Source organism: Acanthisitta chloris, unplaced genomic scaffold, assembly GCF_000695815.1.
Source record: "Acanthisitta chloris isolate BGI_N310 unplaced genomic scaffold, ASM69581v1 scaffold956, whole genome shotgun sequence".
NCBI classification, from domain to species: domain Eukaryota; kingdom Metazoa; phylum Chordata; class Aves; order Passeriformes; family Acanthisittidae; genus Acanthisitta; species Acanthisitta chloris.
In genome coordinates this window covers 1,679-27,708 of record NW_008679518.1, presented here as the reverse complement: position 1 = coordinate 27,708, position 26,030 = coordinate 1,679, and the positions used below count along the sequence as shown (strand labels likewise).

General features: G+C 46.9%; 1 protein-coding gene across 1 annotated transcript in view; it reads right to left on the bottom strand.

The window, feature by feature from the left end:
• Window positions 1-25,747, bottom strand: part of LOC103804694 (extracellular matrix protein FRAS1-like) — a gene marked incomplete at both ends in the record, with an annotated part of 62,196 nt that extends 36,449 nt beyond the window's left edge. Inside the window, one exon of the mRNA XM_009077306.1 lies at window positions 25,716-25,747. Within this exon, the coding sequence (XP_009075554.1) occupies window positions 25,716-25,747 (32 nt within the window). The remainder of the gene's footprint in view (window positions 1-25,715) is intronic.
• Between the last annotated feature and the right edge of the window lie 283 nt (window positions 25,748-26,030).

Below are 26,030 nucleotides of genomic sequence, written 5' to 3'. Positions count from 1 at the left end.
GTTAATTAGCATGATTGGATGTCAGTCAGAAACAAATCATATTATCCACTAGTAAGTGGCAGCATTCAACAGGAAATAAATTGCAGATGGCTTTGGGTTGGTGCTGAACAGCTCACTTGGCTTTCATTCCTCAGAAGCACTGCATGAAAGGTCATGGCCAGAAACAATATTGATTTAAAATTAAAGCCCTATAATCCTATCTAAAGTATATTTACTTTTTCAATGCATAAGGATGTGTAACACCATGGTTCCATGACCTGATTTACAATATAATAGCAGGGAGATGTGAGGAGTTGCTGTGAAAACAATCATGATCCGTACTTTGCGTTTCTCTCCGCTTTGCTCCCTTTACTACAGTTTTTCTTCTCTAGGAAAACCAATTTGACAACGTTTGGCTGTCCAGAAGGGAAGGAAGCTGAGCGACAGAGATTACCACAACCTCTACAGCTCACGGCCATGATTTCTTCTCTCTCACCCCTTCCCAGTACTTAACATCTCGCTAGGAATAAATCTGTGGTGAAAGCTCGGGAACAATTTATATGGGAAGCCCATAATGGGGACTGGAGCAGCAAGGGGAAGAGACAGCACATGCATAAGCACTTATTTAGGCTCTTGAAAACAGACTGGCTGGTTCTTAAATCTCTCCTCTGCTCATCGTTTAAAGCAGGGACAGTTTTATACCGAAGCACTTGGCTCCTTCACTGTGGTGCTGTCTTCATCCACAGGAGCTGCTCCAGGAGCTGCTCAGCAGAGGCAAAACATGCACCCCTTAAGTTCTGGTTCCCTCTATCCTCGGGCGTGCCAGAACGGGCTGAACACTGCTGCAAATAACACCTGAGGATGTGCTTTTGTTACCCATTTTAACTCTGCCTCCTTAATGAGCTCAAACCACTTGCTAATGTGCTTTCCAATACTCATCTCTGGGGTCTGTAACGCCTCAGGCATCGATGTCCAGAGACAAGAAAGCAACAGAGCTTCCCTCACATCCCTCTGGGTGCTGCCATGGACATCTGCCAGGCTGGAGATGGCTCAGTGACATGGTGTGAGCTAATTCCTGTCATGCTGCTTCACGCTTGGTTAGGAGTAATCGCTGCCTCATTACTGATTTAATAATGACACCGAGATATGGCAGAGCTCTTCCCTGCAATTCTCTGCTCTTCCTTCTTGAAGGAGGTAGGGAACAGATCAACTGTTGCACAGCCCACGTATTTTTAATTGATTTTTTTTCTCCTCCAAGAAGGAAATCCCATTTTTCCCAGCTGTTGCTCAAGGAGTTTTTATGGGGTTTAGGAAACATTTCACAATGCTTTTAACTCCAGGATCCTGCAGGATCCTGATAAGGTTTTTAGTGTTCCTTCATCTGCATCTACTTCGGCAAAGTCTGAGAAGAATCCCACACTTTGTGGGGTGTCTGTACCCTGAATGATTCACAGCTGCCCTGAAGAATGAAGAGACTGAGGAAAAGGGACGCAAGAAACACTCTTGAGGGACCTTTCCTCTCTACTGAATGGATTAGGAATGAAAAGTCCAGGATGGAGAGGGAAGAGAGGTTTTCCCTGTCACACAGTCATAAATCTTGAGAGATTCTTCCCCACCTTCATTGCCACTATGCCATAAATGCAGTTGATGTCACCACCACCCTGGTGATCCCTAAAGCTACAGAAATCCCAGAGAGGCATGAATGGGACCTATGTAATTGCATGGATGGACTCAATTATTAAGGAAGAAGCTCCCAAAAGGAAAAGCAGCTTAATCTCCTCTGCTGCACACGACCTGCTTCTAATGACACCACAGCAACACACAGAGGAACATTCCCAGCCCCACAAGTACTCTGAGCATCTCCAATCTAAGTCTTCTTTCAGTGCAACCATCTCTCCTGAAGATCTTGGTGATGGGAATTCCCAGCAGTAAGGCCCTGGTGCTTCCAGCACTTTCATGAGTCTGTCTACTTGTTACTCCCCATGCTTTTAAAGTCAGCAGCATGGAAATAAAGCATAATCTGGTAACCTCATACTCTGTTGTATTTTTCCTTCCTCTTCTTTCCCTTCTTTTTCCCCCCCCCAGCAAAGAACACTGATGCAAGACTACTGAATTCACTTCCCTTTCCTGTCAGGTATTTACCTGTGGCCACTGATAACCAGGAAGAGGAGAAATAAAAACTCAAAACATCCATTTGAGCTCAAAGTCACCAGATTCACAAGCCTGTTAGAGAGAATGATGTTGAACCCCAACATGCCCCAAGTTTCACCAAAGAGCACTGCAAAGACAGCATAACAAATCACAGTTGGGAATGCAAGGAATGTAAGAAGGGAAGCAACTTATAATCAAGCATCTCCAGTGTCCTGAGCCAGCTGGAAGCATGTGCCAGGGGCTGTAATTAAGACAGGTGAGAGGCTGCAGAGATGATGCAGATGAAACGCTGCTCGAGCCTGCAGCACTGTGACAGGAATAGATGGTACAACTCCAGGGAGGATTCCACACACTATTAATGATGACAGGGTTAGCTCAAGAGAAATAACTCTATTTTACTGCCAACACCAGAGACAAGCAAGGAGGCAAAACATCCTCTCCAGCACTGCTTTTCCACTCCTCTGCCCTGGCACACTTTCAAGAGGTCTATGCACAACAGCAGGGATGGATGGACTTTCCAAACACCTGCATTCATCACTTGATTTGACCTCCAGAGGTCACATTCTTCCCTGCATCCTGAGTTACTTTTATCTTAACAAGAAAGAGGCAAGCACTGTGGGTCAGCAGAGTGGAGCTGGCAGCCAGGCTCACTCCCTGCCTGCAGGCACACAGCCATGACTCCCTGGTTCAGGGGAGCCACAGCTCCTGCACTGCACCAACACAGAGCAAAGCACATCCCAAATCACAGCCTTGAACTTGTGCCTCAGCACCATGAGGGATGCTGTCTCAGGCTGCTGCTGTTATGCACAGTGCTGGTGAGACAGCCTGTTTCTCAGGAGCTTGGGAACATTAAGCATTTCACTGCTGTCTTCTATATTGCAGTAAATATTGCACTTTAAATCCACCTGATAGGTGTTTAAGTCCTGCTATGAATCTCACTTTCAAGTTCTGGGACCTGAAGTGCAGGTTTATGGGTTTATTCTGAAAGCTGGGAAAGCCTCAAAGAAGCTACCATAAACATAGCCCTCAGCAATCACTCAGCAACTGCCTAAACAAGTGCATTTTTGTGCAGGGCAGTGTCTCTGCCACCATTCACAGCATCACTGTGGCCCAGAGAGGCTGTGGATCCCTATCCCTGGAAGTGTTCAAGGCCAGGCTGGATGGGGCTTGGAACAGCCTGTCCTAGTGGAAGGTGTTGGGGTTGGAACTAGATGATGCCAAACCAAACCACCCCATGATTCTACAGCTCCTTTGCCATGGAGTTCAAGCCATCTCCTGTGTCTAGCCAAAAGCCCTGAAGATCACCATGTAATCCCCCAAAGTCAGGTTTACATTAGGTTTCTGTGCCTTCATCCAACACAAGCTGAGAACCAGCAGTGACGATGTGGCACAGTTTGGCAGCGATGGCACAGGAGTGTTGCCTCCCCACTTTCCTTTCTGTCTCCTGTCTAGGAATATGCAACCATCCCTGCACAAGGAGATGCAAAACAGAGGCAGTGCAGTGACAGACCAGTGGGAAGCAGCTGCATTATCACCTTCCAGAACAAATGTGTGAAAACAGCAGCTCAACCCAGTGGGAATTGCAGCCTTGCAGCATCCTCCCCAGGAAACACACACTGGGCAGCTTCAAGTTGGGGAGAGACCCCAAACAAACAGAGCAAAGCAAACCTGCAACTCTTTTAAACACAGCACACTAAAAATTCTCCAGCTGCCCCCACCTTCAAGGGGTGTCAGCCTTTTTGCTGCCCACCCAGCTGGTGTGCAGCAGAGGGATGCTGTGCCTGCCACACTGCTCCTGTCAGCCCAGGAAAGATGCTTGCTGAAAGCCTCCCTGCAAGAACACATTGCCCCAGGGAAATGCCAAATTCCCTAGTGCCCACCGGGCTGAGATATGAAGACAGCCAAGACACATTGCTCTTGGGAATGAGGATACACTGCTCGATAAAGAATTGCTTCTTATCCCCTTATCAATCTGCAGAGCTTTCCCACTGCCTGACGAGGACCAGAGGCAGAATTCCAGGGACCAGCTCAGGGCATACCTGGCTGCAGAACAAGCCAGCACATGGATCGTTTTCCTACCCTTCCCGGGGCACCACTCCCACAGCAGCAGACACAGCACACCAAGACTAAAGAGCCCGAGAGCTCCATGCACAAGTCATATCGTGTCCACCCCACCCGTCCCCACCCCACAACCTGCACGGGAGAGACAGAGCTTTCTAGAGCAGGAGTCTCCTCTCTGGGAAGAGGATTAGCTACCCCCGGGTAACTCTTGCAGCAGGCTGAGGCACACACTATTACAGCTGCATTTGCACGTTGTGTCTGGCACCATGAGGACAATGTCACCCAGGATGCCAGGAAAGGATGGGGGTTCACTCCTGTTGCCATGCTGAAGTGGCTCCAAGGGCAACAAGGAAAACCTGGCACACAGGGACTGCAGACAGCCCCCAGGCTCCTTGCTGGATCTCCAAGCCATGACCAGGGTGAAGAAAAGGCACTGGCACTTGGGATAATCTCCTCCAGCTAGGAATCACCAGCACATGGTTCCCACCACGCCACAGGGGATAAGGAAAGATCACACAGACTATCCCAAACTGAGCCTGGTCGGAATGTTAATCCAGCCTGATGCCCTGACCCTGAGAAGCCCTGCTATGTGCTCTCAAGGAACTGGACTGAAATGCAGATGCCTGGCAAGGTGCTGGCTTGGGAAAATCCATCATGGCACAAGTTAGTTCAAGCTGCTTTGAATAGGGGGAGGAAATCACCCTCCACACCTTCCTATAATGTCCTCCTTTTCTGCCATTTCCTCTTTCTCCTCCCTGCTATTTTTCCATGTCTTATTGCCATCATGCCTCAAAGTCTTAATATTCAGCCCATTTTCCTTCACCTACCCTTTCCCACTTGTTTTGGGGCTTGGCTCTTGCACAAAGCCTATACATCTTTTAATATCTAAGTTCTTAAACCTTCCCAGAACATAAAGACACTCTGAAAGGAGATGACTTTTAGTGCTGCCTTGAAACACCTCTGAGGAAAAACATAGGGATGTATTCCATGAAAACATCTGTCTCCAAACCCTAACTGTTCAAAGGACAATCACTTTGGACAATGGACAACATCTCCATGGACCAGGATGCACAGCAGACACAAGCCTGGCAGTTTTGCTGATCCAAAACCCAAGGACTGCAAGTCATTACTGCTCTCAGTGAAGAGTCACAGCAGCCAATGCGACACTAGAAGAAAATCTGAAGCTCAAATATGCTTAGGGTAAAAAATAATACCACCTTTTCTCTCCCCAATGTCTCCTGTGGCTGCTGTGCCCTAATTTTCAGCTGGTCACACAACCCACCCCAAGAGCTGAGATTCTGATTTGAGCAATGCCAGTGGAATGTAAAACAACCTGAATATTTCAGCTGGATGGGGCTGGCAAGTCCCTTCCTTCCATGTGTCATTTAAATTTTATAGGGAGGCAAAAGAGAAGGGATTTGTGCAAGATGGAAGCCCTAGGAGGAGCAGCTTGGCACACACAACACTCCTAGTTCAGCCACTGCTCCAGTGCAACAGCAAAGTGCACAGATTCCAAGGAAGGAGAAAACAGGGAATCTCTTAGGAAAGTGATAGAAATGCAGAGTTTTCCACTTCTGTTTCAGCAAGTTGGTAATGAACAATGACCACTTGGCCTTCATCAAACCAGCCAGTGGTGTCAGCTTCACCTCTGCAGTCACACGCCTAAATCCCACGGGGAAATGTGTCCCCTTAAATGGCAACTTCAGCAAAACAGACAATGACATCTTAAGAGGATGAAGTGATCTTTGATCCCCACAAAGCACTGGGATCAGACAGACAGGAGCAGCCAAAAACTAGGCTACCTGTGGAAGTTCTGGCTGTGCTGTGTGCCGTGTTAGCATTTCCTTAAACACAAGTGTTCAGCACTGATAATTTGCTAGTGCAGTGTAACATGACTTGCTTCATCTCTCCAAAATCTCCCAACTCTGTCTCTAGGAGCCAGGAATATCTGCTGGCTGTTCAGTGCACGAGGTACACGAGGGTGCCACACTGAAACACATCCATGAGCTAACAGGTAGGAGGGAATTTATGGCCATGAGCAAAATCACCTTCTTCATCAGGGGACCTGCATTATGCCAGTTCAGGAAAAGCCTTTGAGCAAGACAAAAAGGAATAAGAGAAGGTGCTCCACACTGAATTGTTTAAAAGGGACCAGGGAAAGGCAGCCAACTGCCCTTCTAAAGGCCATTTGAGCATCTGCCACTGAGCAATGCAGAAAAAAACCCTCCAGTCCCCACTGCTTAAACACTGCAGCCCACCAAAGTCAGCAGAAACACACCCTTTACTCCACTGTCAGGTTTTCCTCTTCTCCCAGCAAAGCAATTCTTCCTGCTGGTGCTCATCCAGGCAAGCTCTCCTCCCTCTGTGTCCAGTTAATGAATCCAACCCAAGGGCTGCACTTAACAAAACGCACGTTTGACCCTGCATCAAAGCTGTACCTTGCCCCGCTTTGATCCCCTGGCAGATAAACAGAATAAAACAAGGCTCTGCTCTACAATCACCTCGTTTCATCCTCTCCCCCAGGCAAGCTGAACTTCAGTCCTGCTAAGGATGGGGCACTAGAAAAGCCCTTGTATAAACATTTGGCTTGTCTCAATTACTTGCTCTTTGTGTGTTCAGCGTTTTGCAGACACATGAGCAAGTACAGGCTTCCTCTCTCCTTTCTTCTCTCCTTGCTGCTTCATATCTGGTTAAATTCAGGGCAACTAATCCTTCAATTACAAGCACAGTTAAAGCACAGTTGCAGGGAAAATGGTGTGTGAAGTGCCTGTTTACATCTCCAGTGACTGAGGGAACCATTATCATCCATCCAGCTGTCACAGGCCTTTGTATCATCTGGTCAGGCCATTAGGATTTAATTCTTTTACACGGTATCTAAAAGTCGTTTACTTGTCGGAACCTGCAATTAAATGCCCCACATCCTGCACAGTTGTATGAGCTGTAATGTTGATGCTCAGCCTTGTTTGCCAGTGCTGAAACAGGCTCCCATCATTTCATTTGAGAAAGTGCTCAGCGATTCATTCCACAGCAAGGCACAGGTCACCGTGGGCAGGCAGACAGGGCAGATGGATCGATAAGGCTCTTGGCAACACCATCTCCTACTGATTGAACACTACTCAACACTTACACACAGCTCTCCACAAACTGTGCTGCCCTCCAAGCCCCTAGAACAACCCATCTCCCCACAAATCCCATGGACATGGGTGAGGAGGTATCTACAGCAAGACACCAGTGCAGTGCCTGTTCTGCTTTATTCCAAGCCAAGCAGCAATTCCCAGGACTCTGAGGCTGCTTTCTTCTCCAACCATGTGCAGCAGACATGGCTTGTTGCCTCCTATCATGTAGAGCTGGGAAAAAATAAGACAGAGCCAACAGCAATTTCACTGTTGCCCAAAGCAGCAAAATGTGTTCCAGTGGCTAAGCAGCTCCATCAAACCCTTCCAGTCATTCTGCCCCCTGAGGCTCACATACACTTCCCTCCTCCTCGAAGCTCACCCTGGTGTCAAAACTTCATCAGAAACAACCCATTTTTAATTGCTTTCCATTTCAATGCTTTCCCTAATTAGAAGCATTCTGGAGCTTCCCAAGGCAGGTAACAGGGAAGCAAATTAAGACAAAGTTTACCCAGAAGGACAGGAAATCTAGTTTAGTCTTAAAGCAAGAGAAAAGACCTGACTCCAACATACCCAACTGTCCTGACCTTAAATCCAACAGCAGCTTCCCTCTGGGAAGGACCCCCAGGACCTGAAGTCAGAGGTGTGGCCCCTACAGACCTGTTTCTGGTAGGATTACAGATGTGAAGGGGTTTTGGTACTCATCTGTTCAAAAAGCAGCACTCTGGTACTTCTACATCCAGGAGATTTCAGGACCAGGCAGTACCTGCCTGTGCATGGTACCAACAGCTGCTCCCTGGGAGAAACTGCCCCAGAACAAAAGCATCTGCAGGGAAATAGGGAGTGGGAACACTAGGCAGAGATGCAGAGACATCCAAGCCACAGCTGATTGTCAAGCATTACCTCTGCTCACATCTGTCTGTCCCCTCTCCTCTCACACCAAGTCCTTTTTCCAGATAAAGAGGAGCCAAAAGTAACTCCCAGTGTACACGGTGCCTCACAAGCAGCATGTGGAGAATCTGCAACTAAACCAGATGGATGACAGCAAAGGTAGAGTTCATTGTTACCAACGGCTAATGCCAAGGAATTTTTCCAAAGAGAACAAGTCTACAGCAGGACCCAAATAAGCAGAATGAATCCAAGTCTCCTGGAGTTCATGCAGCTTATCCCTAGAGATGATAAAGGTGAACTACAGAACCTCTCAGATGCTTTCCTGCTTTATGACCAGTAAACAACTCCAAAGGAGGCAAAGGTTTCCCAGCCTTACCCATCTCCAGGCATAGTCTCTGCCCTTGTGGGGATGTTTCCCAAACTGGAGAGCTTTTCCTGGGATCCCACTCAGGAGCAGGCTGCAGCTGCCCCAGATGGTGCTGTGTGGCTCAGCTCTCTGCTGAAGAGATGCCAATATTTGTAAGCTGACCCACAGCCCTCGTTTCATCCTGTCATCTCCTAATTGCACTGGGCATTTTACACACTAAGTACCTGCACAATGAGCAAGCATCAAGCAGATTGTGTTAGGGTGACTCTACTTGGTACTGTTCCTGTTTCCTAATCAGAGAATTAATTCATAGATCAGAGCATATCCTGAGCTGGAAGGGACCCACAGAGATCACTGAGTCCAACTCCTGCCCTACACAGACACCCCAACAATTCACCCTGTGCCTGAGAGCATTGGCCAAACTCTCCTTGAGTTCTGTCAGCCTTGGGGCCATGGCCACTGCCCTGGGGAGCTGTTCAGTGCCCAAACATCTCTGGGGAAAGAACCTTTCCCTAATACCCCAATCTTTGCACTTCACATGAATAATTACCTTTAGCACATGAAAATGCTCTTCTTGGAAAAAGCCCTTCTTGGCCAAGAGCAATCCATAATGATAGAGGTAACTCCAAGTAACAGGAAGGAAAATGTGTTACACAGATGATCATAAACCCAAGGTTTCTTCAGGAATGTTCCTTTTCAAGGCATCTGCAGACAAGTATTTACTGGGCCTGACACAGATACCATGGTAAGTAGAAATGCACCAGTGTTCCCAGTGTCTAAACCAGCTCTTCATTCCCATTTCCCTTAATATTACAGCCCTTTCCTCCTTTTAGATACAAAGCACACAAAAGAGAAATGTAGGAGACTTAAGTGTTTGCATACATGAATCTATCAGTCTGCCCTCCCTGTCCATGTAGACTTCTGACCTGTCACAACTGGATCCTGGACCATTTAGAATCATTTTCCTCACACAAAAGAGCCTCTGCCCTTGATACCTATTGAAGCCAAGCAGCAGGTAGTGGTTATAGGGACATATATTATTACCTCCTGCACTTGCCAACAAGGATTTTCTTGTTTGTTGACCTCAGAAACACATTTTTTTTATTTAGAAAAGCTTTGCAAAGCTACAAACCAGCAAGAGAGTCAGGAGAAAGGTAAAATCCCTCATCCTTTGGGGAGAACAGGCACAAAACAATTGATCACTTGGTACACACAGGAATGACAGAGCCATAAAAAGGCTGAGTGGAAAAGTTCAAGGCAGCAGGTGTGAAGGCTGCAGAACAGCCCAGGAGCTGCCAGAGATGAGTTTCCAGCTCTGCCATGACTGCAAAGTGGCTTTGGGGGGATGGTTTAGCATCTCAGCACACCATCTCTAAGACCTGCCACCTTTCCAGCAGGATTGCCAACGGAATACTGAACACAGGGGATGGGATTGTATAGGCAGGGCAAACACTCACTCCCTGCTGAGCTGCAGAAACACCTTCTGTGCCTGTCTCATCCAACACAATATCCCTGCTTGGAAACACAACTCCCATCCCTCCTTCCTGAAAACTGAGCTGACAGAGATCCAACTGATATTCCTCTGATCAGCTCTGTAAAACCACTCCAGAGTAATCAGGCACAGAGCACAAAACACACAAACACCTCCTGAGCCATTCCCAAGGAGAAGGGAGCAAGGGAGGGAAGAACAGGCAGAGATTGCAGTTGTGTTTCCCACTGCAAGAAGCATTTGCAGAGCAGGACTGAGGATTCCCTTTGATGGAATAGCTTTGAGAGGAAAAGGAATTTTGCAGCGTTTTATGGCAAATGATAAAAATTCCAGCACTTCCCCTGAAGACACTGAACACAGAGACTGTATCACGTTATCTGATGAGCCCAAAGGCCAAAATCTCTCTTCAGCTGCAGAACCAGCAGCAACTCCTCTGAGCACTTACCCACAGGCTAACACGGGGTCAGCCCTCTAGTCCTGGATTCCTTAGAGAAGCCTTTAGAAACAAAAATGCACTTCAAAACCAAAACTGACTTAATACCAATATGAAAGCTGAAATATTTTCATTCCTGGAAATTTACCTTTATTTAAATGGTACAACTTTTTTCCCTTGCTTCCTGCATCAAAAAGGAGCACTAGGCAAGTCTGGCTTCTCTTTTAAGCCCTCCTAAATTACAAGAGAAAGACGATGTTTTCAAAAGTCAACGTTTTTCCAAAACAAGTGAGTCAAGTCAAACTCCTGAACCTAAATTTATACATCAAAGTGTTCAGTGTTACTCTCAAAAAAATACTGTGTTCAGCTGACTCTTCACAAGTCTTGGGGAGCCACTGCACAGCTAAAACAGCAGAGGAAAGGATCAAAACACAACCAGCATCCCTAAATCCACAGCCCACCAGTAAAGCATTTATCCACAGCCAAGGATCTGGGAGAGAGAGACAGCATTTTTGTTTCGAGGGAAAATTAAAACCAATACCCCCTTGGGAATTAGATCTACTGCAGTTTCTTTAAGGACAAGCTATTACCTGCTTTATTCTCCAGCGAGACCAAGGGACACACTGTGTCTGTACTCATCTAATACAACCTCAACTTTCCAGTTCCAAAGAGTGAACTGAGCTAAACAAGCACACAAACGTCCACTGACTACCAAGAAGTGAGTCAAAGTAGAAGCTCTTCCTCCTCTGTTAATTCCCCCTGTCTGGAAAGCAAAAGCTCAGTTCTTTTAATTTGCCTCTCGGTTCCTCACTACATCACTGAGTTGCTAAGGGTGAAATTACAAGTCGCAGATGAACTAATCCCACTGTGGCCTCTGTCATGAACTCTCCCCTGCCCCATCCTCGTCCATGCCCTGATTCCCAGCCCTGGGACTCTCTGCTGAGCAGATTTAACTTGCTAAATCAGCAAAGAATGATTCCTTTTTCGCCGATTCAGGCTTCCCTCTGAGGGAGGCAGGCAAGGTGTGAGCATCCCTTTTGCAGCAGCACATGGGTACCTATGGCATGACACATTCCCAGTGACAGCTGGGGGAACTTGCTGGACTCTTCCTTAAACTGGAAGATGTTGCTTATGATAACAACACACAGAAATGCTTAACTTTTAGATTAAAACAGAACCTGCAGCCAAAGTTAGACTCGGAGCCTCCTGTCAGCCACTGACCACCAAGTTGATCATCTGTGCTTCCTCCTCTTCCACAAGCAGAACTGACCCAATACACTTGGTGGCACAGTATCAGGGAGGAGTTAGCATATCAGGAAAACCAGGATTTGCTGACTAAGAGGAATTCAGCAGAAAGTTGTTATTAATTCAGGCTCCCAAGGCTTTACCAGGTAAGAAGTTTAAAAGCTTGTGGTTTACCATTGAAGCCTGAGAGGTAGAAGAAATTGCTTCAGTGGATTTAGACCCTGAAGATTTTACCTTCCTGCAGAGTATTTTCCTTTTCTACCCACCCTACCCCATTTCTCCTAGATTACAGCTCTGCTACTGAGTCCCTTTAATGAAGTTTACACATTAGAGGTACTTGATTTAGCAGCCACAGCTCCCATCTGTAATTAATCCTCCCAGGAGCCAAACACTGCACAGCTTTCTGCCAGCTGAGTTTGGAACGTGCTACAAGCTTATCACCTCCATAATCCTGTCTCCCATCAGTTTTGTGCCATCATAACTATTCTGCACGCGTTTGGCCGCTCGGCCCAGCTGGTGGGGAACTAGCCCCACAGGGAAAGGGGCTTGGATGTCACTAGTAAGGGCAGGCAGGAAGGAATCCTTTCCCTCCTTCCTTTTGCTTTCCCTTTTCCTAGAGCCATAAAGGAGCACACAGATGCTTTGGCCATTTCTGTCAGTATTGCACATCGCTCCTTCAGCAAGAGTTAAGTGCACACAAGACTTCACTGCTGGGACAGGTGTGAGTTTTACCTGCTACTGCCTTACACACAGGAGCATCAGAGGAGTAGAGACAAAATTACCCCCAGCCTCCCTTCAGTGTGCCATGAAAAAAGCAGGTGAGATGAATACTACACCTTCTTCACACCACTGTCCATGTGCTCCTGTGCTTCCAGGGGTTTCACAGCAAAGCAGAGCCTGCCTGGTTTGGAATGCAAGGACTTCCAGAATAAATGAGTTCCTGATTGCAAAAGCTGCAATTTAAGTTAAGTATAACTTCCAGGGGAAGGAAAAAAGCCAGCCATGATTTAAAGACTTCGAGTGGTACAGAATAATTCATGGCACACCTCAGGAAATCGTTCCACTGATTTCCTATCTTCACAGGATAAGTCTGCCTAGTTCCTAAGCTGAATTTATCTAGTTTTAATTTTCTGGCTACTCCATTTTCTTATGGACAGACCAGGTTTATTTAGAATCATTTCTGTTCCTTCTGTAGCCTTCTACAAATTACCCCTTAACTTCCCCTCCGAGAACTGACGCAGACAGAGCTCAAGTCTTCTGTAATGAGGAATCATGACTCTCCCAGATCCCTCCATCCCTGCCAAGGAACAGTGAGGAGTCAGGTGAGTGCTCCCACAGCTGTCACAGCAGTGCCAAGCACCCAGTACACACCACACTGCTCCTCCTGAGCTGTAAGCCCCTAATACTCCTAGAGGAGATACTTCACACCTTCCCACTCAGGTGTGAACACACCAGGGGCACTCAAAGGGTTTGACAGAAGCACAGAGTCATAGAATCCTGTAGGCTGGAAAAGTCCTGTAAGACCATTAAGTCCAACCATTCCCCCAGCCCTAAGGCCACAACTAACCATGTCCCCAGGTGCCACATCTACATGGTTTTTAAACCTCTCCAGGGTTTTGACTCCACCACTGCCCTGGGCAGCCCGTTCTGGCCACTGACCACCCTTCCCATGAAGAAATTTTCCCTAATATCCAATCTAAATATCCCCTGGCACAACTTGAGGTTGTTTCCTCTTTGTCTTGCTGCTTATTACCTGGGAGAAGAGATCAATTCCCACCCCACTGCACCTCCTGGCAGGGAGCTGGAGGGAGCAAGAAGGTCCACCCCAGGCCTCTTCTCCAAGCTGAGCCCTCCCAGCTCCCTCAGCCACTCCTGGTGCTCCAGCCCCTTCCCCAGCTCCATTCCCTTCCATGGACACTCTCCAGCACCTCAAATTCTTTCTTGGAGAGGGACCCAAAAGTGCTCCCAGGACTGGAGGTGCCTCAGCAGTGCCAGCACAGAGGGATGGGTCACTGCCCTCTCTGATCCTGCAGCCACACCATTCCCAATAAAAGCCAGGATGTTTGTATCCTGTATTCAGATTCAGTACATACTAATGTGGGTTTTTTTCTGGAAATAATACTGAAATGTACCTTTTTTTCCCCCCTAAGTCTGAAGCCAGTTCTGCACAGCAATGTGCCACTGGCCCTGGCCTCTGGGGCAAGATAAGAGGGAACAAATGCTTTAGTGGGAGCTTCCCAAGGTAAACTATTATGCATTCCCTGCGGAGACATGTGCAAACATGTTGATTGACTCCACACCATAACCCACTGCTCTCCAAAGCAAATCCAGCTCTGCATTTTGAGGGCTCAAATGTGGCTGAGACAAACAAGGAGGAGCAAACCCTGAGCTTCTGCACCTCTCCACGGTGTGTTCACTGCAATGGGATTTCCTCTCCTTGGGGCTGGCACGTGTTCTGCTCTGAGGAAATGAAGATGGAGCTAAAAAGAAAGCTGCAAGAAGACCTGAGCTCTGATAAAGCTTCTAAAGTGGGAATAACAAAGTGAAGCATCTCTGCCCTCAGAGCAGAGTTGAAGTGAAGCTTCAGTGAAGCTTTAGAGCTGACACCACCATATGCACAGGAACAGCAAACAGCACAGAGAGGGAAAGAACTCACTGATCAGTAACTTCTCTCATCCCAAAACACTTCACTTACCAACCACCACACTTCAGAGCTGGTGTGCACAAAATAAACAGCAGAACACCTGGCAGAACACACATCTGCAGTAACCCTGAGGGCACAAAAATACAATCACCCACTGTTTTGATCAGCTTCCAAGCTGCCTTTTTTTAAAGGGTACACACACACCTTCCTCACAAACTTGGCAGAGGAGGTGCATACCTGCTTTTAACACTCCAAAGGTTCAGGCCAGGTGCCCTTTTGTTGCTCTATTTTCTCCTACAGGACTTAAACTCTGCCCTCCACTGAGTGTGTGAAGTCCACAGGTAACAGTGGTGAGTTTTTTCCCTTCCCTAAGCCTGTAAGAAAATCAGATAAAACTGGAAAGAGGCTCCTGTAAGCACAGCTATTTAAAAGTACAGTGCCTGCAGGAACTTTTATTTATTCATAGCCATGCTCACATTAAAATGCCAGGAAAAGAACTGGGAGCAAGAGAATGGGAGAAGAGAAAGATCCCAGGAATTTCCCTATGGAAAACACATCCTTTCACTGATGTTTCCTTTCTGTGTTAAGGATAGCAAAAGCCTCCAGCACATCTGTCTTGCTTTCATTCCAGGATCTCCACATGCACAGTAAAGGAGCAACTGGAACACAACGAGGCCAAAAGATCATCAGAAAATTCTGTGGATGTCTCTATCAAATTATGATTAAGAGAAAGAGGAGATGAAAGGGAAGAGTTTCCTTTGGATCCCTTCAACACTATTTTCCCATTCCTTCAGACACATGGGGATCATCACCTTCCTGGGGACCAAACTGACTGGTCCATCAGCAGGACATGGACTGTCTGAGGACACTGGAATGGGAGAAGGGAAGGTCTAGCACATCCCTCAACACCTCTGTTACTCTGTTAGGGTGCTTGAAGACAGCCAAGGGAAGGGAATCTCCATCCCACCATCAGCATACCTGCTTGAACACATTCCCCAAAGCCAGTTTCCTCTGTAAACACTTGGATCCAATGCCAAATCATCTCTTTATGGGAGCCAAAACTTCACAGGCAGGGATGAGGCAAGAACAAGAGAAAGAGCAGCACTCAGGCTTACTGCACATCTCTTCCAAGGGAATTTGAAAGGCAGATCCATGCTCTCCTTGGAAAACACCCCCGGGCAAACTGGCTGGCAGAGTGCAGCCCTGCGGCATGTGTCAGCTGAGCTCTGTGGCTGAAGGCCGAGTGCCAGCCCCAGGGTCAAGTGCTCAGCTGGTGACATGCCTGGCCCCACTGACATCAAAGCAGCTCCAGCCACTTCCAGGAGCTGAGGATTCGGCAGCACAGGCATGTGGGCTCCCCAAAGAGAAATATGCTGAGCATGTTTCCATCAGTGCCTCTGGCCTCACCTCCAGTGTCTCTGCCAGGCTGCAAACTGGCAAGTGCACAAACCCCACCTAAAGCACTCTGGCATCACTTTCCAGAGCCTGAAGGACTAAGCATAGATCAGTTCTCCATGCCAGAACAGGGAGGGTATTTCTCCGAGCTGCCCAACACTCCTCACACCACCCTGCTCTGTCACTCCAGACAGATGCTGCTGTCAACACCATCTCAGGGAGGTTTTCAAATGTGAATCTCAACAGATCACAGCTTTCCTGCTTCCACATCATCACAGCTGAGGGTCAGGGTAAGCCTGGAACAGAAACAGTCCATTTCCACACTGCTGGGAGAGTGAAATCCAGAAAGTATCCCCAAAAGCTAAGCTGTTTGGCACCCAAACTTGCACCAGGTGAGCTACATCCTCACAGGGACTGCACAGATTAGCTCCTCACAAATTACACCCTTGCAAGGTAGCACTACCCCAGCACAGGTTTGGGAACATTTGGAACAACACTGGGAAAGGAATCACAGAATCACAGAGTATTTGGAGTTGGAAGAGACCCCCAAGGATCATCAGGTCCAACTCTTGGCCCTGCACAGAACATCCCCAAGTGTCCTCCCTCAATGTCCTCCTCTCTAATCTGTGATGCAGTGCCAGCATCACTCTCCCAAGAGCTGACCCACAAGTGTTTGGGAACACCCAGCCAGGGATAACAGGGACAAAGCTCCCAGCTGCATTCCTAGTTATGTTAGAGTGAACTTACAACCAGAGCTCCCTGGGACTGAGTGTGAGCTGAAAACAGCTCTGTTGTTTCAGATGGCATCACTAAGTGATGTGGTTTCCATCACAGAACAGCACAGCAGTGACACTTATGGCACTCTAATGACATTAAATATCTACAGCCTTTAAAGGATCGGTGTAACCACCTGAAGGGGGAAAGGCTCAATTACCAAGGTTATTTCCCCCTATTTCATCCAACAGCCCTTCAGAGGCTGTTGTACAAGCTGTGATGGATGTAACCAGATGCTCTCATCATTCCTACTGCAGTGCCTGAAAAAACAGTGCCTATAAATACACTGAACACATGCTCTCATCATTCCTACTGCAGTGCCAGAAAAAACAGTACCTATAAATACACTGAACATCCAATGAATTACAGAAGCATGAAATGACTTCAGGAAGGTTAAAATCATGCTGGCATCATACAGAATGCACTAAAAATATTAGGTACAGAGACCTCACTGCACCTCTTGCATGGCACTACTGCTGAGTTTAACAGGGAGGTTACTTAGGGAAGCTGCCAGATGAGGAATTATCATCTCCTAGCCTGAACATGTGGATTTAGCAGCTATTTGTAGAGTCTAATGAAGGCATCTGTGTAAACAGGGCACCGAGGAAGAGATACGACCTTGAAGGTCAGATTGGCCCCCCTGGCTGGTACCTGCAGAACAAAATCCAGACTGAAAGGGGGGAATGATCATATATTAACAACCTGCCGTGGTCCTCTGTGCTAGGTTTTAATCCTGCCTGTTCTTAACAAAGCCACAGGCTCCAAAGCACCAAGCACTGCTGGCTGATACCTTGCTGATAAGCAGTGAAAGCACAGCAAAAACATACTCTGCTTAGAAAGCAGCATTCCCAAATGATTTCTGATACTAACACTTCCCATTTTATCACAGATATCAGTATTAAGATAGCAATTAAATACAGTGATAAGAGAGCTTTGTATCACAGATCAGTGCTGGTGCCAGCCTGGACAGGTAATGCAGCTTGACACACCTGGTGCCCACAGCCAGCTGTGCCTGCAGAGAAATGCCATGCCAAGGGGATAATGGGATGCTAATCAAAGCAGGAAAATCATCTGAAATGCACAGCCCACTCCTAGGATGCCAACTATCAGGGATGATGCCTCTTCCTAGGGATTTCAAGAGGTTTGCCTCTGATCTCACTGATATTTCTCTGTGCCTGGAGCAAGGAGGAGAAGTGACACTCTTACATCTTGTTAGCTTAGATCTTCCCCAAGAAAATGAGGTCAGAGATAGAAGAATCTGTGGTAACTCCAGCAGACTCTTCTCCAAAGTGTGAGGAGATCCGGAGGTCTCACCACTCTCTACAGGTAGCAAATCCTCCTGGCACTCACTGGAAAGGATCCTGTGGCTAAGAGACACCCTGTGCTGCACAATACCAAGGCAGGATGTTAATCACTCACCACATACATAGGATCACTCACTGGATCCCATCCAAGCAGCCAAAAATCTCTCAGGAAGTAAAATTACAACATTTTTTAACACAACTATGGCAAACACTCCCCTGCAGCCATGCCCAGACTTGTGCAGTTATAGGACAAACTACTGTTAGGTAACACAAAGCCTAAATTCCGGGGCAAATCCTGCTCCCTTTATGTTTGACTCCATCTCAGCTGGCTCCATTTCACCTCATATGATGTCTCCAAAGGGCTTTGAAAGTAACACATTCAATTTCTGTTTGTCCTAAGGATTTCATCAAATTTTAAACAGATTTTCATTCGGTTTATTGTTTCATTGTGGGAATCTGTGCCTTAAATAAAACATGCAAAAGAGGCTTAATGAGCACTCCTTATGCCACTCAGTGGAAGCACTTCATTTTGGGTTGGAAGGTTTCCCCACAACAGCAAACTGAGGCACTTCTAGGTTCCCTTTCCACGAGCATGATGATCCCAGAATTTCACTGGGAGACTGAGGTAGAAAGGAGTAGATGCAATTTTTAAGTGCCTCCAATTCAAAACCAAACCTAAGTTTTCTAAAATGGAACACTTAACATTCTGAGTCTTCAAACAAGAAATAATCCACTGGAATAAAACTGCAAGTTACTTTTTGCTCTGCAACACTGAGGATTTCACTGTGAATTAATTCCTTAGGTACTCCAGAAAATCAGGCTTTTTCCATATATAGAAGAAACTATAAAACTGCCAAAAAAAAAAAGTGGGGAAGAAATTGCTAACAAGTTTGCTCATGTTTTCCCCTGAAACCTCTCTGCCAGGCTGGATGCATAAAAGGATTTACTGCATCCACTAACTCAGAACTGTCAGCAATGACAACTCTGTCTCCATCAGAGCAGGTTTTCATGGCTAAACAACCAACCCTGTGCTTCCTATGAAAACATAAATATCTGTGAGCCACAGCAGAGCACCTGATGTACAACATTTTAGTCTCCAGTGCCTGATGTACAGCACTTTGGTCTAGAGATGCCTAAGCACCCAAAACCAATTATTCCCACATGACTGTGACCAAACCTATTCCTGCAGCACAGAGAATTTCCAGGAGACAAAGAGGTTAACATTTTCAGGAGTGTCTGTTCCCATTAGAAACAAGATTCCTGGTTTGATAACTGAAATAAATCAAAGGGTCTGAGTACAGGTCCAGAGTTTCTTTTCTGTGCCATCTCACAAACTCTCAGCTCCTATGGATGTCCCTGAAAATTTATTATACGTAAATGAAAATCTCCCAATTCTCAGCCTGCAACAAATTCCCTTTTCATCTCCATAAAACACCTAGGAAGCAGTTTAGGAAACTTCTTATTCTGAGTAATGAAACATCTGGTTTAAAATTATTCCCATTAATCTGGGAAGGAATCGTGTTCAGGATTTATCATTTGAGGGAGAGGTTTGTTTTCCCTTGCTGATCCTCAGGAACACAGAGCCTAGGACTCTCCTTCAGCTGCAGCATGCCAGCTGGTGATATAAAGATCCTCTGGATGCTGAGCTCCTAGGGTTAGTTAGAGGATTCACCACGGAATGAGTCTGGAGTAGCTGTAATGATTACAAAACCAAGTACTTTATCCTAACAGTTCCCCTTAATCTACAGCTCAACAACAAACCACAGCGCTAGGAGAATTACAGCAGCTTTCCCATGGAAGTGTGTGCCTGTATTCCCACTGGAAGCTGTTTAACATGCATGGCAGAAATAGAGGCATTCCAGAACCATCAACTCCAGAGCACCACGTGGCTCTTGGCAGCCACTTCCAGGCTGACAGACCTGAGTGGTGACACGAAATCAATGCACACACCTGGAAGAGACTCAGATTTGGGATTTTTTCCCCAGCTATTCCAGTCTTCCTGAAGGCACCAAGTATCTTAGGTTCCTTGGGAAATTCAGTCACTACAGAAACAACTGGAGACCTCTGAAAAGGCTCAGGGAATGATTAATCCTGGACAACATGGAATCGATTAAGGGAAGTGTAACAGCATTTCTGATGGGGACATGAGGTGTTCAGGGGGAAAAGAAACACAATGAAACCAGCATGGAAGATAAGAAATTCCACATGGGATCACTGTCCAGACACAGGAGTCCAATTTTGCCTAAGGTTTATGATGGACTGAAACACTAATAATCTATTTCAAAAGCCTGAGCAGATGTTCAGCTCCTAACCTCTTCACCCAAGATGTTTTGGGGAGGAAGGACAAGGTCTCCATCACATTCTGGGCTGGGAAATGTGCCACAGGAAAGCGCCCAATTTCCAAACAACACCAACGAGAGCTGGGGATCCACTTTCCTCACTTATCTTACAAACTCAATCCCTAAGTTCTTTGGAGGTGATGACAAATGTACAGCAAAGCTTTAGCAGTTCTTGGCAGTCATACCCAGGGATAATTATTTTCAAACTACCAAAGGAATCCTAGCCCAAAATTCTTGGTAAGATGCCTATTATCACCCCAAAGGAAACTTCTATGGCTGTGACAAAAACCTCTGCAAAAGAAATCCCACGTTCTGGGTTAGGTTATTCCTGTTACTGCATTACAAGGCTCTCCCACACAAAGGGATTTAGAGCTATTCTCCTCCTCTTCACATCATTTCTGGTTCCACTGATTGGATCCAAACAGCCACAAACAAGTCACTTCACCAGGAGGTATCAGTAACACAACCATCCTGTAGCCATGTGCCAAGGAGAAATCCCTGTGCCAGCAAGCCCTGTCTCACAGGGACTGGCAGCATATGCTGCAGGCTTCTCCCACTGGCCAGACCCGACTTCTATCATTTCTCTCATCAGTTAACATCAATCACAGTCCCTCCTCGAGACAGAAACATGCAACTGGGAAACCTGAGCCAGGCTTGGACAGGGCTGAGGAGAGGGAAGGAACGAGGAAGTGACCCTAGCACAGGAAAAAGGCATTTTCTCGTGATGGGAATTTCAAAAGAAGTAAATGACCAATTACGAGATATCATTTGCTAACCGAGGCTCTTGACAAGAGCCTTATCTAAGGCAGAGGGCACAATGGCTTGTGAAATTTCTAACTGCTGGGTAATTGTTCAAGTGTTGCCCTGGTGAATGAATCCAGGAGAAATCCAACATCCCCTGCCAAGGCTCTGGCATATAGCTCCCGTAACTGTGTTATTAAATGTTAATCATCTACTTAAGTCAGTGCTTGTGGCTGAACAGTTCGGTTCCCCTCCAGGAGGCTCACTGGAATGGAAAATGTGGAGCAGGGCAGCTCTCCTAAGGACCCTGATCTCCACACAAACCTCCCATGACACAGTGATGGTCACAGCACTGTGTGTCACCAGCCAGGACAGAGCAGAGAGGGGAAAGCCCCTGCAGCACAACACCACAGCCACTCAAGGAAAAGTCCTTGTGGACAGGCTCCAGTTAAAGCTCAACATAGTCTCTTGCACTTCATTCATTTTGCCATGTTTCCTTTGAGCTATCCACAGCCAAGAGGAGCTGTTTCACAACCTCTGCTTGCCACACACACCACACGTGCCTGACTGTCTAGGAAGAGCACCCCAAGGGTTCCAACCTGGGGCCAGCAGAGGAGGACCATGACTTCACTGCTGGAATATGAGAGCCAAGAAAGAAACAGGGAAAAAGAACAATTTCTGATGAGCTAGTGCCCTGTGAAAAAACAGGGCCACATACATATGCACCAAAGAGCTGAAGAGGAGGGAAGGGGATGATAAATCTCATGTGTGTGCAGCCCACTGCGCAGAGCTGTGAAATACCTGTCTAGGGAGAACAGATAAATCACCTCAGGGTAAGCAAACACACCAGCTCTGTGCTTCAGCTGCAGCAGGGGAAATGTTGAGGCACTGTGCTTGTGCAGAAAAACCTGCCTCACCCGTCAGACACTTGATGGAAAGGGACATGGATACTCTCACAGGGAAAGCAGGAGGCAGCTTGGCCAGTGCCACACGCTGCTCCCAGACACAGCAGCTGTGGGGACCCAAACCCCTGCCCAGCTGTGAGATCAGGGGAACAGAGCCCCTGACTCTGTGGGACCAACAGGTGCAAACCGTGAAAGAAAAGTGCCTGAGCCCAGAGCCATTTCACCCCATGCCTGTTTGTGTCTCCCTCTGGACCCAACACAGGGTGATGGGCAGTTGAACCAAGCTGGTGCTGTATAAATGTGTCTTTCAGTCACAACTTGTGCCTTCATGGAAAGGAAGAGCAGTGTGTGCTCTTCCATGGGTATGTACTACATCCAACCCTCTATATATGATACATAACTAACATGAGTAAGTTCTCCAGTCTTTACTGTGTGTCACTTGGTGCCCAGAACGAGGTCCTGAGTTGCTGCAGAACAATCTGCATGTGGTAATTGCAGCACACACCAACCCCCAGCTATGCTGTGCTGTGTGTCCTTACAACGTGAGAGTTCACTTTTTCAGACCTGAAAGTGACACTTAGGAGCACTAACATAGAAAAGAATTGTTATTGCATATTAAAATGTGAGCTGGTCCACAAAAAAAAAAGCCTCTTTGCTGATCAAGAGACACAAATTCACTGCACTCTCTCACATCTAAGCTGCTTTTATGTGGCACCGTGAAATAAAGAGCCTACCCCCACTCCTCTCTGTTTTGCTGTTATTTCCAGAGAAAACAAGGCAGGAACACACATGCAGCACACACTTGGTTCAAAAACCACTTTATTTTTGCTCCTCAGTAGATCCCAGCTCGCTGAAAGCCACGAGCAGATGAGGTCTGCTACATGAGAAGCATCTCATTATGGTATTAATAAACCTTAACTGCAGACCATTGGTGCAGATCCGAGGACACAGCCTCGGGCTAAGCAGCAGCATTTACATCCCATTATTTAAAAACAACAACATCTTGATCAGTGTATGAGGGAACAAGGAAACCCTTCAACAGAAATCTTCACTTCTCAGCTCGTTTTTCAGTCGTAACTTGTTATTCTTCTAAAGAAACTGGAATGAAGTTCATTTTCCACTGCTAATTTGAAATACTCCCTAGCCAGAAGTGCTCTGCACCTGCTAACGTTTATTTCAGACAGACACTAAATTTATTCAGAGTAGAAGCTTTCTGGAGTGGGAGATTGAAAACTGGGGGGGAGAAAAAGACATTTTCTATTTATTACTTTTCCCCTTTCATTTCTGCCTCAGCACAAACTACAGATGGAAATGGAAATCTGATTTAAAAAGCATAAAATCAGGCTGTCTGTAAACTTCTGACAACAAATGTGCACAGGTAAGGGCAGGATGCTCCCACATTATGAGATCTAAGGGGATTCTTTCACGAACGAGGATGTGTCACACGCAGTGGGTCACGTCAGACACTTCACATTGTTTAATCACCACTGGTATCAGTCAAATAAGCCAAATCTTGCAAAAACCAGCTCTGAAGCTGAGCAAGCAGCTCCCTCCCAGCCCCATGCCCACACCACTCCAGCTCCTGAGCTCTGGTGCTCTCCCCAAGCAGCTCCTTGAGAGCCTTGAATAAAATACACCACTTAATGCAGACAGGCATGGAGTTGATGATCTGAGCTATAACTCTCTTCAGATGTTCAGGTCAACTAAGCATGTCAGTTAACCTGAATCCTTTTTCAGGCTGTCTCAAAAGGAAAAGGGGAAGCAAAATTCGTGGCAGAAGCACAAGTACAACACCATTTACTGTGGATTACTTCAAGCACTTTGTTCCGCTCACAATTTTCAAACTCCAAGATTATAAACATTTCAAGAAAGCTTCTTTAGTGCTTTATAGTGGCAAAGAAGCCCCACATGTGTCTCAGGAAACATCCAAAAGACTCTGTCCATCCAGGAATTCATCCTTATGTGCATCACCAGCAGTTGGTGCAATGGACAATGTCCATGTTCCACCAAGGACAAAACAAACATGCCCTGGAGACTGCTCAGCTGCACTTGTCCTTCCTTACTGCAGCATCCAGCAGACATGAAGTCGTTTATCAGGTCACCCCTGCCATTTCAACCACCTTAATTCACAGTCCTGTGCTTCCCCTCCCCTTCTCCCAGGGCTGGAAACTCTTCCTAGCAAGAGCCAACTGGCAGAAAGGTGCAGTTTGCTCAACACCTCCCACACACACTGACTTTCAGCGTGGCACAAGTCTCCTCGTGCCCTCCAGCTAAGAAAAAATCATGTGTATTTTCTTCTTTGCTAAGTAAAGGTCCTCGTGCCCTCCAGCTAAGAAAAAATTATGTCTATTTTCTTCTTTGCTAAGTAAAGAAAAACAGCTGTGCTACTGGTGTGAATACGAAAATCCCCTGCAAGGGGAAGCCAGAGGGAGGAACAACCACCACCTCCAGACAGTTGGGAATCACACACAAGGAGGTGTTTGTCCTCAGAGGAAAGCCATGAACACCAGCTGACCCTTGATACACAGGAGCTAAGTCACTCAAGCAAGATGCACAACTTCTGCAGTGTTAACAATTTCAGCAGCTCTGCAGTGCTTGCATCACTACACTTAAATGCCTAGGTTATGCACCAAGGATTTTCCAAGTGAATTCCGAGCCTCCTGCGGCAAGCAGCACTCCTAGGATAGGAATAACCTGGCAGCAGCTCACCTACTGCCACTTGCACATGGAATCACAGAGTGGTTTGGGTTGGAGGGACCTTAAAGTCATCCAGTCCCACCCTCTGCCATGGGCAGGGGCACCTCCCACCAGCCCAGGCTGCTCCAAGCTTCATCCAACCTGGCCTGGAACACTCCCAGGGCTGGAGCAGCCCCAGCTGCTCCGGGATACCTCATCCAGTGCCTCAGCACCCCACAGGGAAGAATTCCTTCCACATATCTAATCAGCCCTACTCTCTTCCAGTTTGAAACCATTCCCTATGTCCTGCCCCTCCAGGCCCTTCTAGAAAGTCCCTCCCCATCTTTCTTGTCATTCCCTCAGGTACTGGAAGGCCACAATTAGGTCACCCCAAAGCTTCTCTTCTCCAGGCTGAACAATCCCAATGGCTGCAATTGTTGGTGATCTCCCCTGCATGAAACAGGGAGAAAAATTCTGCCTAGCAGAAAACACCGAAAGGAAACAGTTTCTAACCATAGTTTAACACACAAAAAAAGAGTTGCCACAGGTTTCTCTTGGAGTTTGCCAACAGCTCAGTTAGTGTCACAGATGCCCTGGGATGCTGTGGATCCAGGGGAGGCTCCAGCATTTGGCCCAATGCCTTCCTGACATCCAGGAAAGCTCTTTCCAGTGGGTAAATGGTTTGTAAGCAAACACACCCAGAAGGCACAATCCTCCTCCTGAATGGATTCTACAGAGACCTGGGAGCTCTCTCGAGGCTTGTTCCCACAGCACACATGGCTCAGCCAGGGAAGAAGGCATGTCCTCAGGCATGACAGCCAACAAGAGGCAGGACAGCCCTTGTTCCAAGAACAACAAGCTTGAGCTGTTCCAGTTTGATTTGATGATAAGCACCAGCTGTACACCTGCACCAGCTTTGTGTCTGCTCTGAGCTTTACAGCTTCCAAGAACCTGGAAATCTCTCACATCTCTTCCCATACTGGCCAAATGAGCTCCAGGGACACACATCAAATTGGGTTCAAAAGCCTAGAGAGGATTTCTAACCTCTCTGAGGGTATTTATTCTGTCTTGATCCTGCTGCTGTTTTCCACCAGACTGACAGATCTGTGACCTGTGCCCCAGTTGCAGGGGTGACCAAAATCACGACCAGAAACAAGCTCAGGAGCACCTTCTCAAACCCTTCCGCAGCAGAACACATTCACACTTACCTCATGCAAGGAGCCTTGGTAGACACAGGCACCTGTGGGAGCAAAACAGAAATAAAGGTTAGAAACAAGTAAGAGCAGCAAGATCCAGCATGAATTCCCACTCCTAAATCACACCTCCATGGACAACAGGCCATGCTTCACCTAATGGCAAGCTCACAGGGCTCCTCCTATTTCTGTTTTCCTCACCCTCACCACTGACTCTGCTGCTCTCTTCAAGCCAGGGAGAGAGACAGACACCCATTCAGGCACATCTGATTTATCCTACTTCAATAATCAAATAAAAGGTTAGGAAATAAAACCATGAATAAGCTGAGT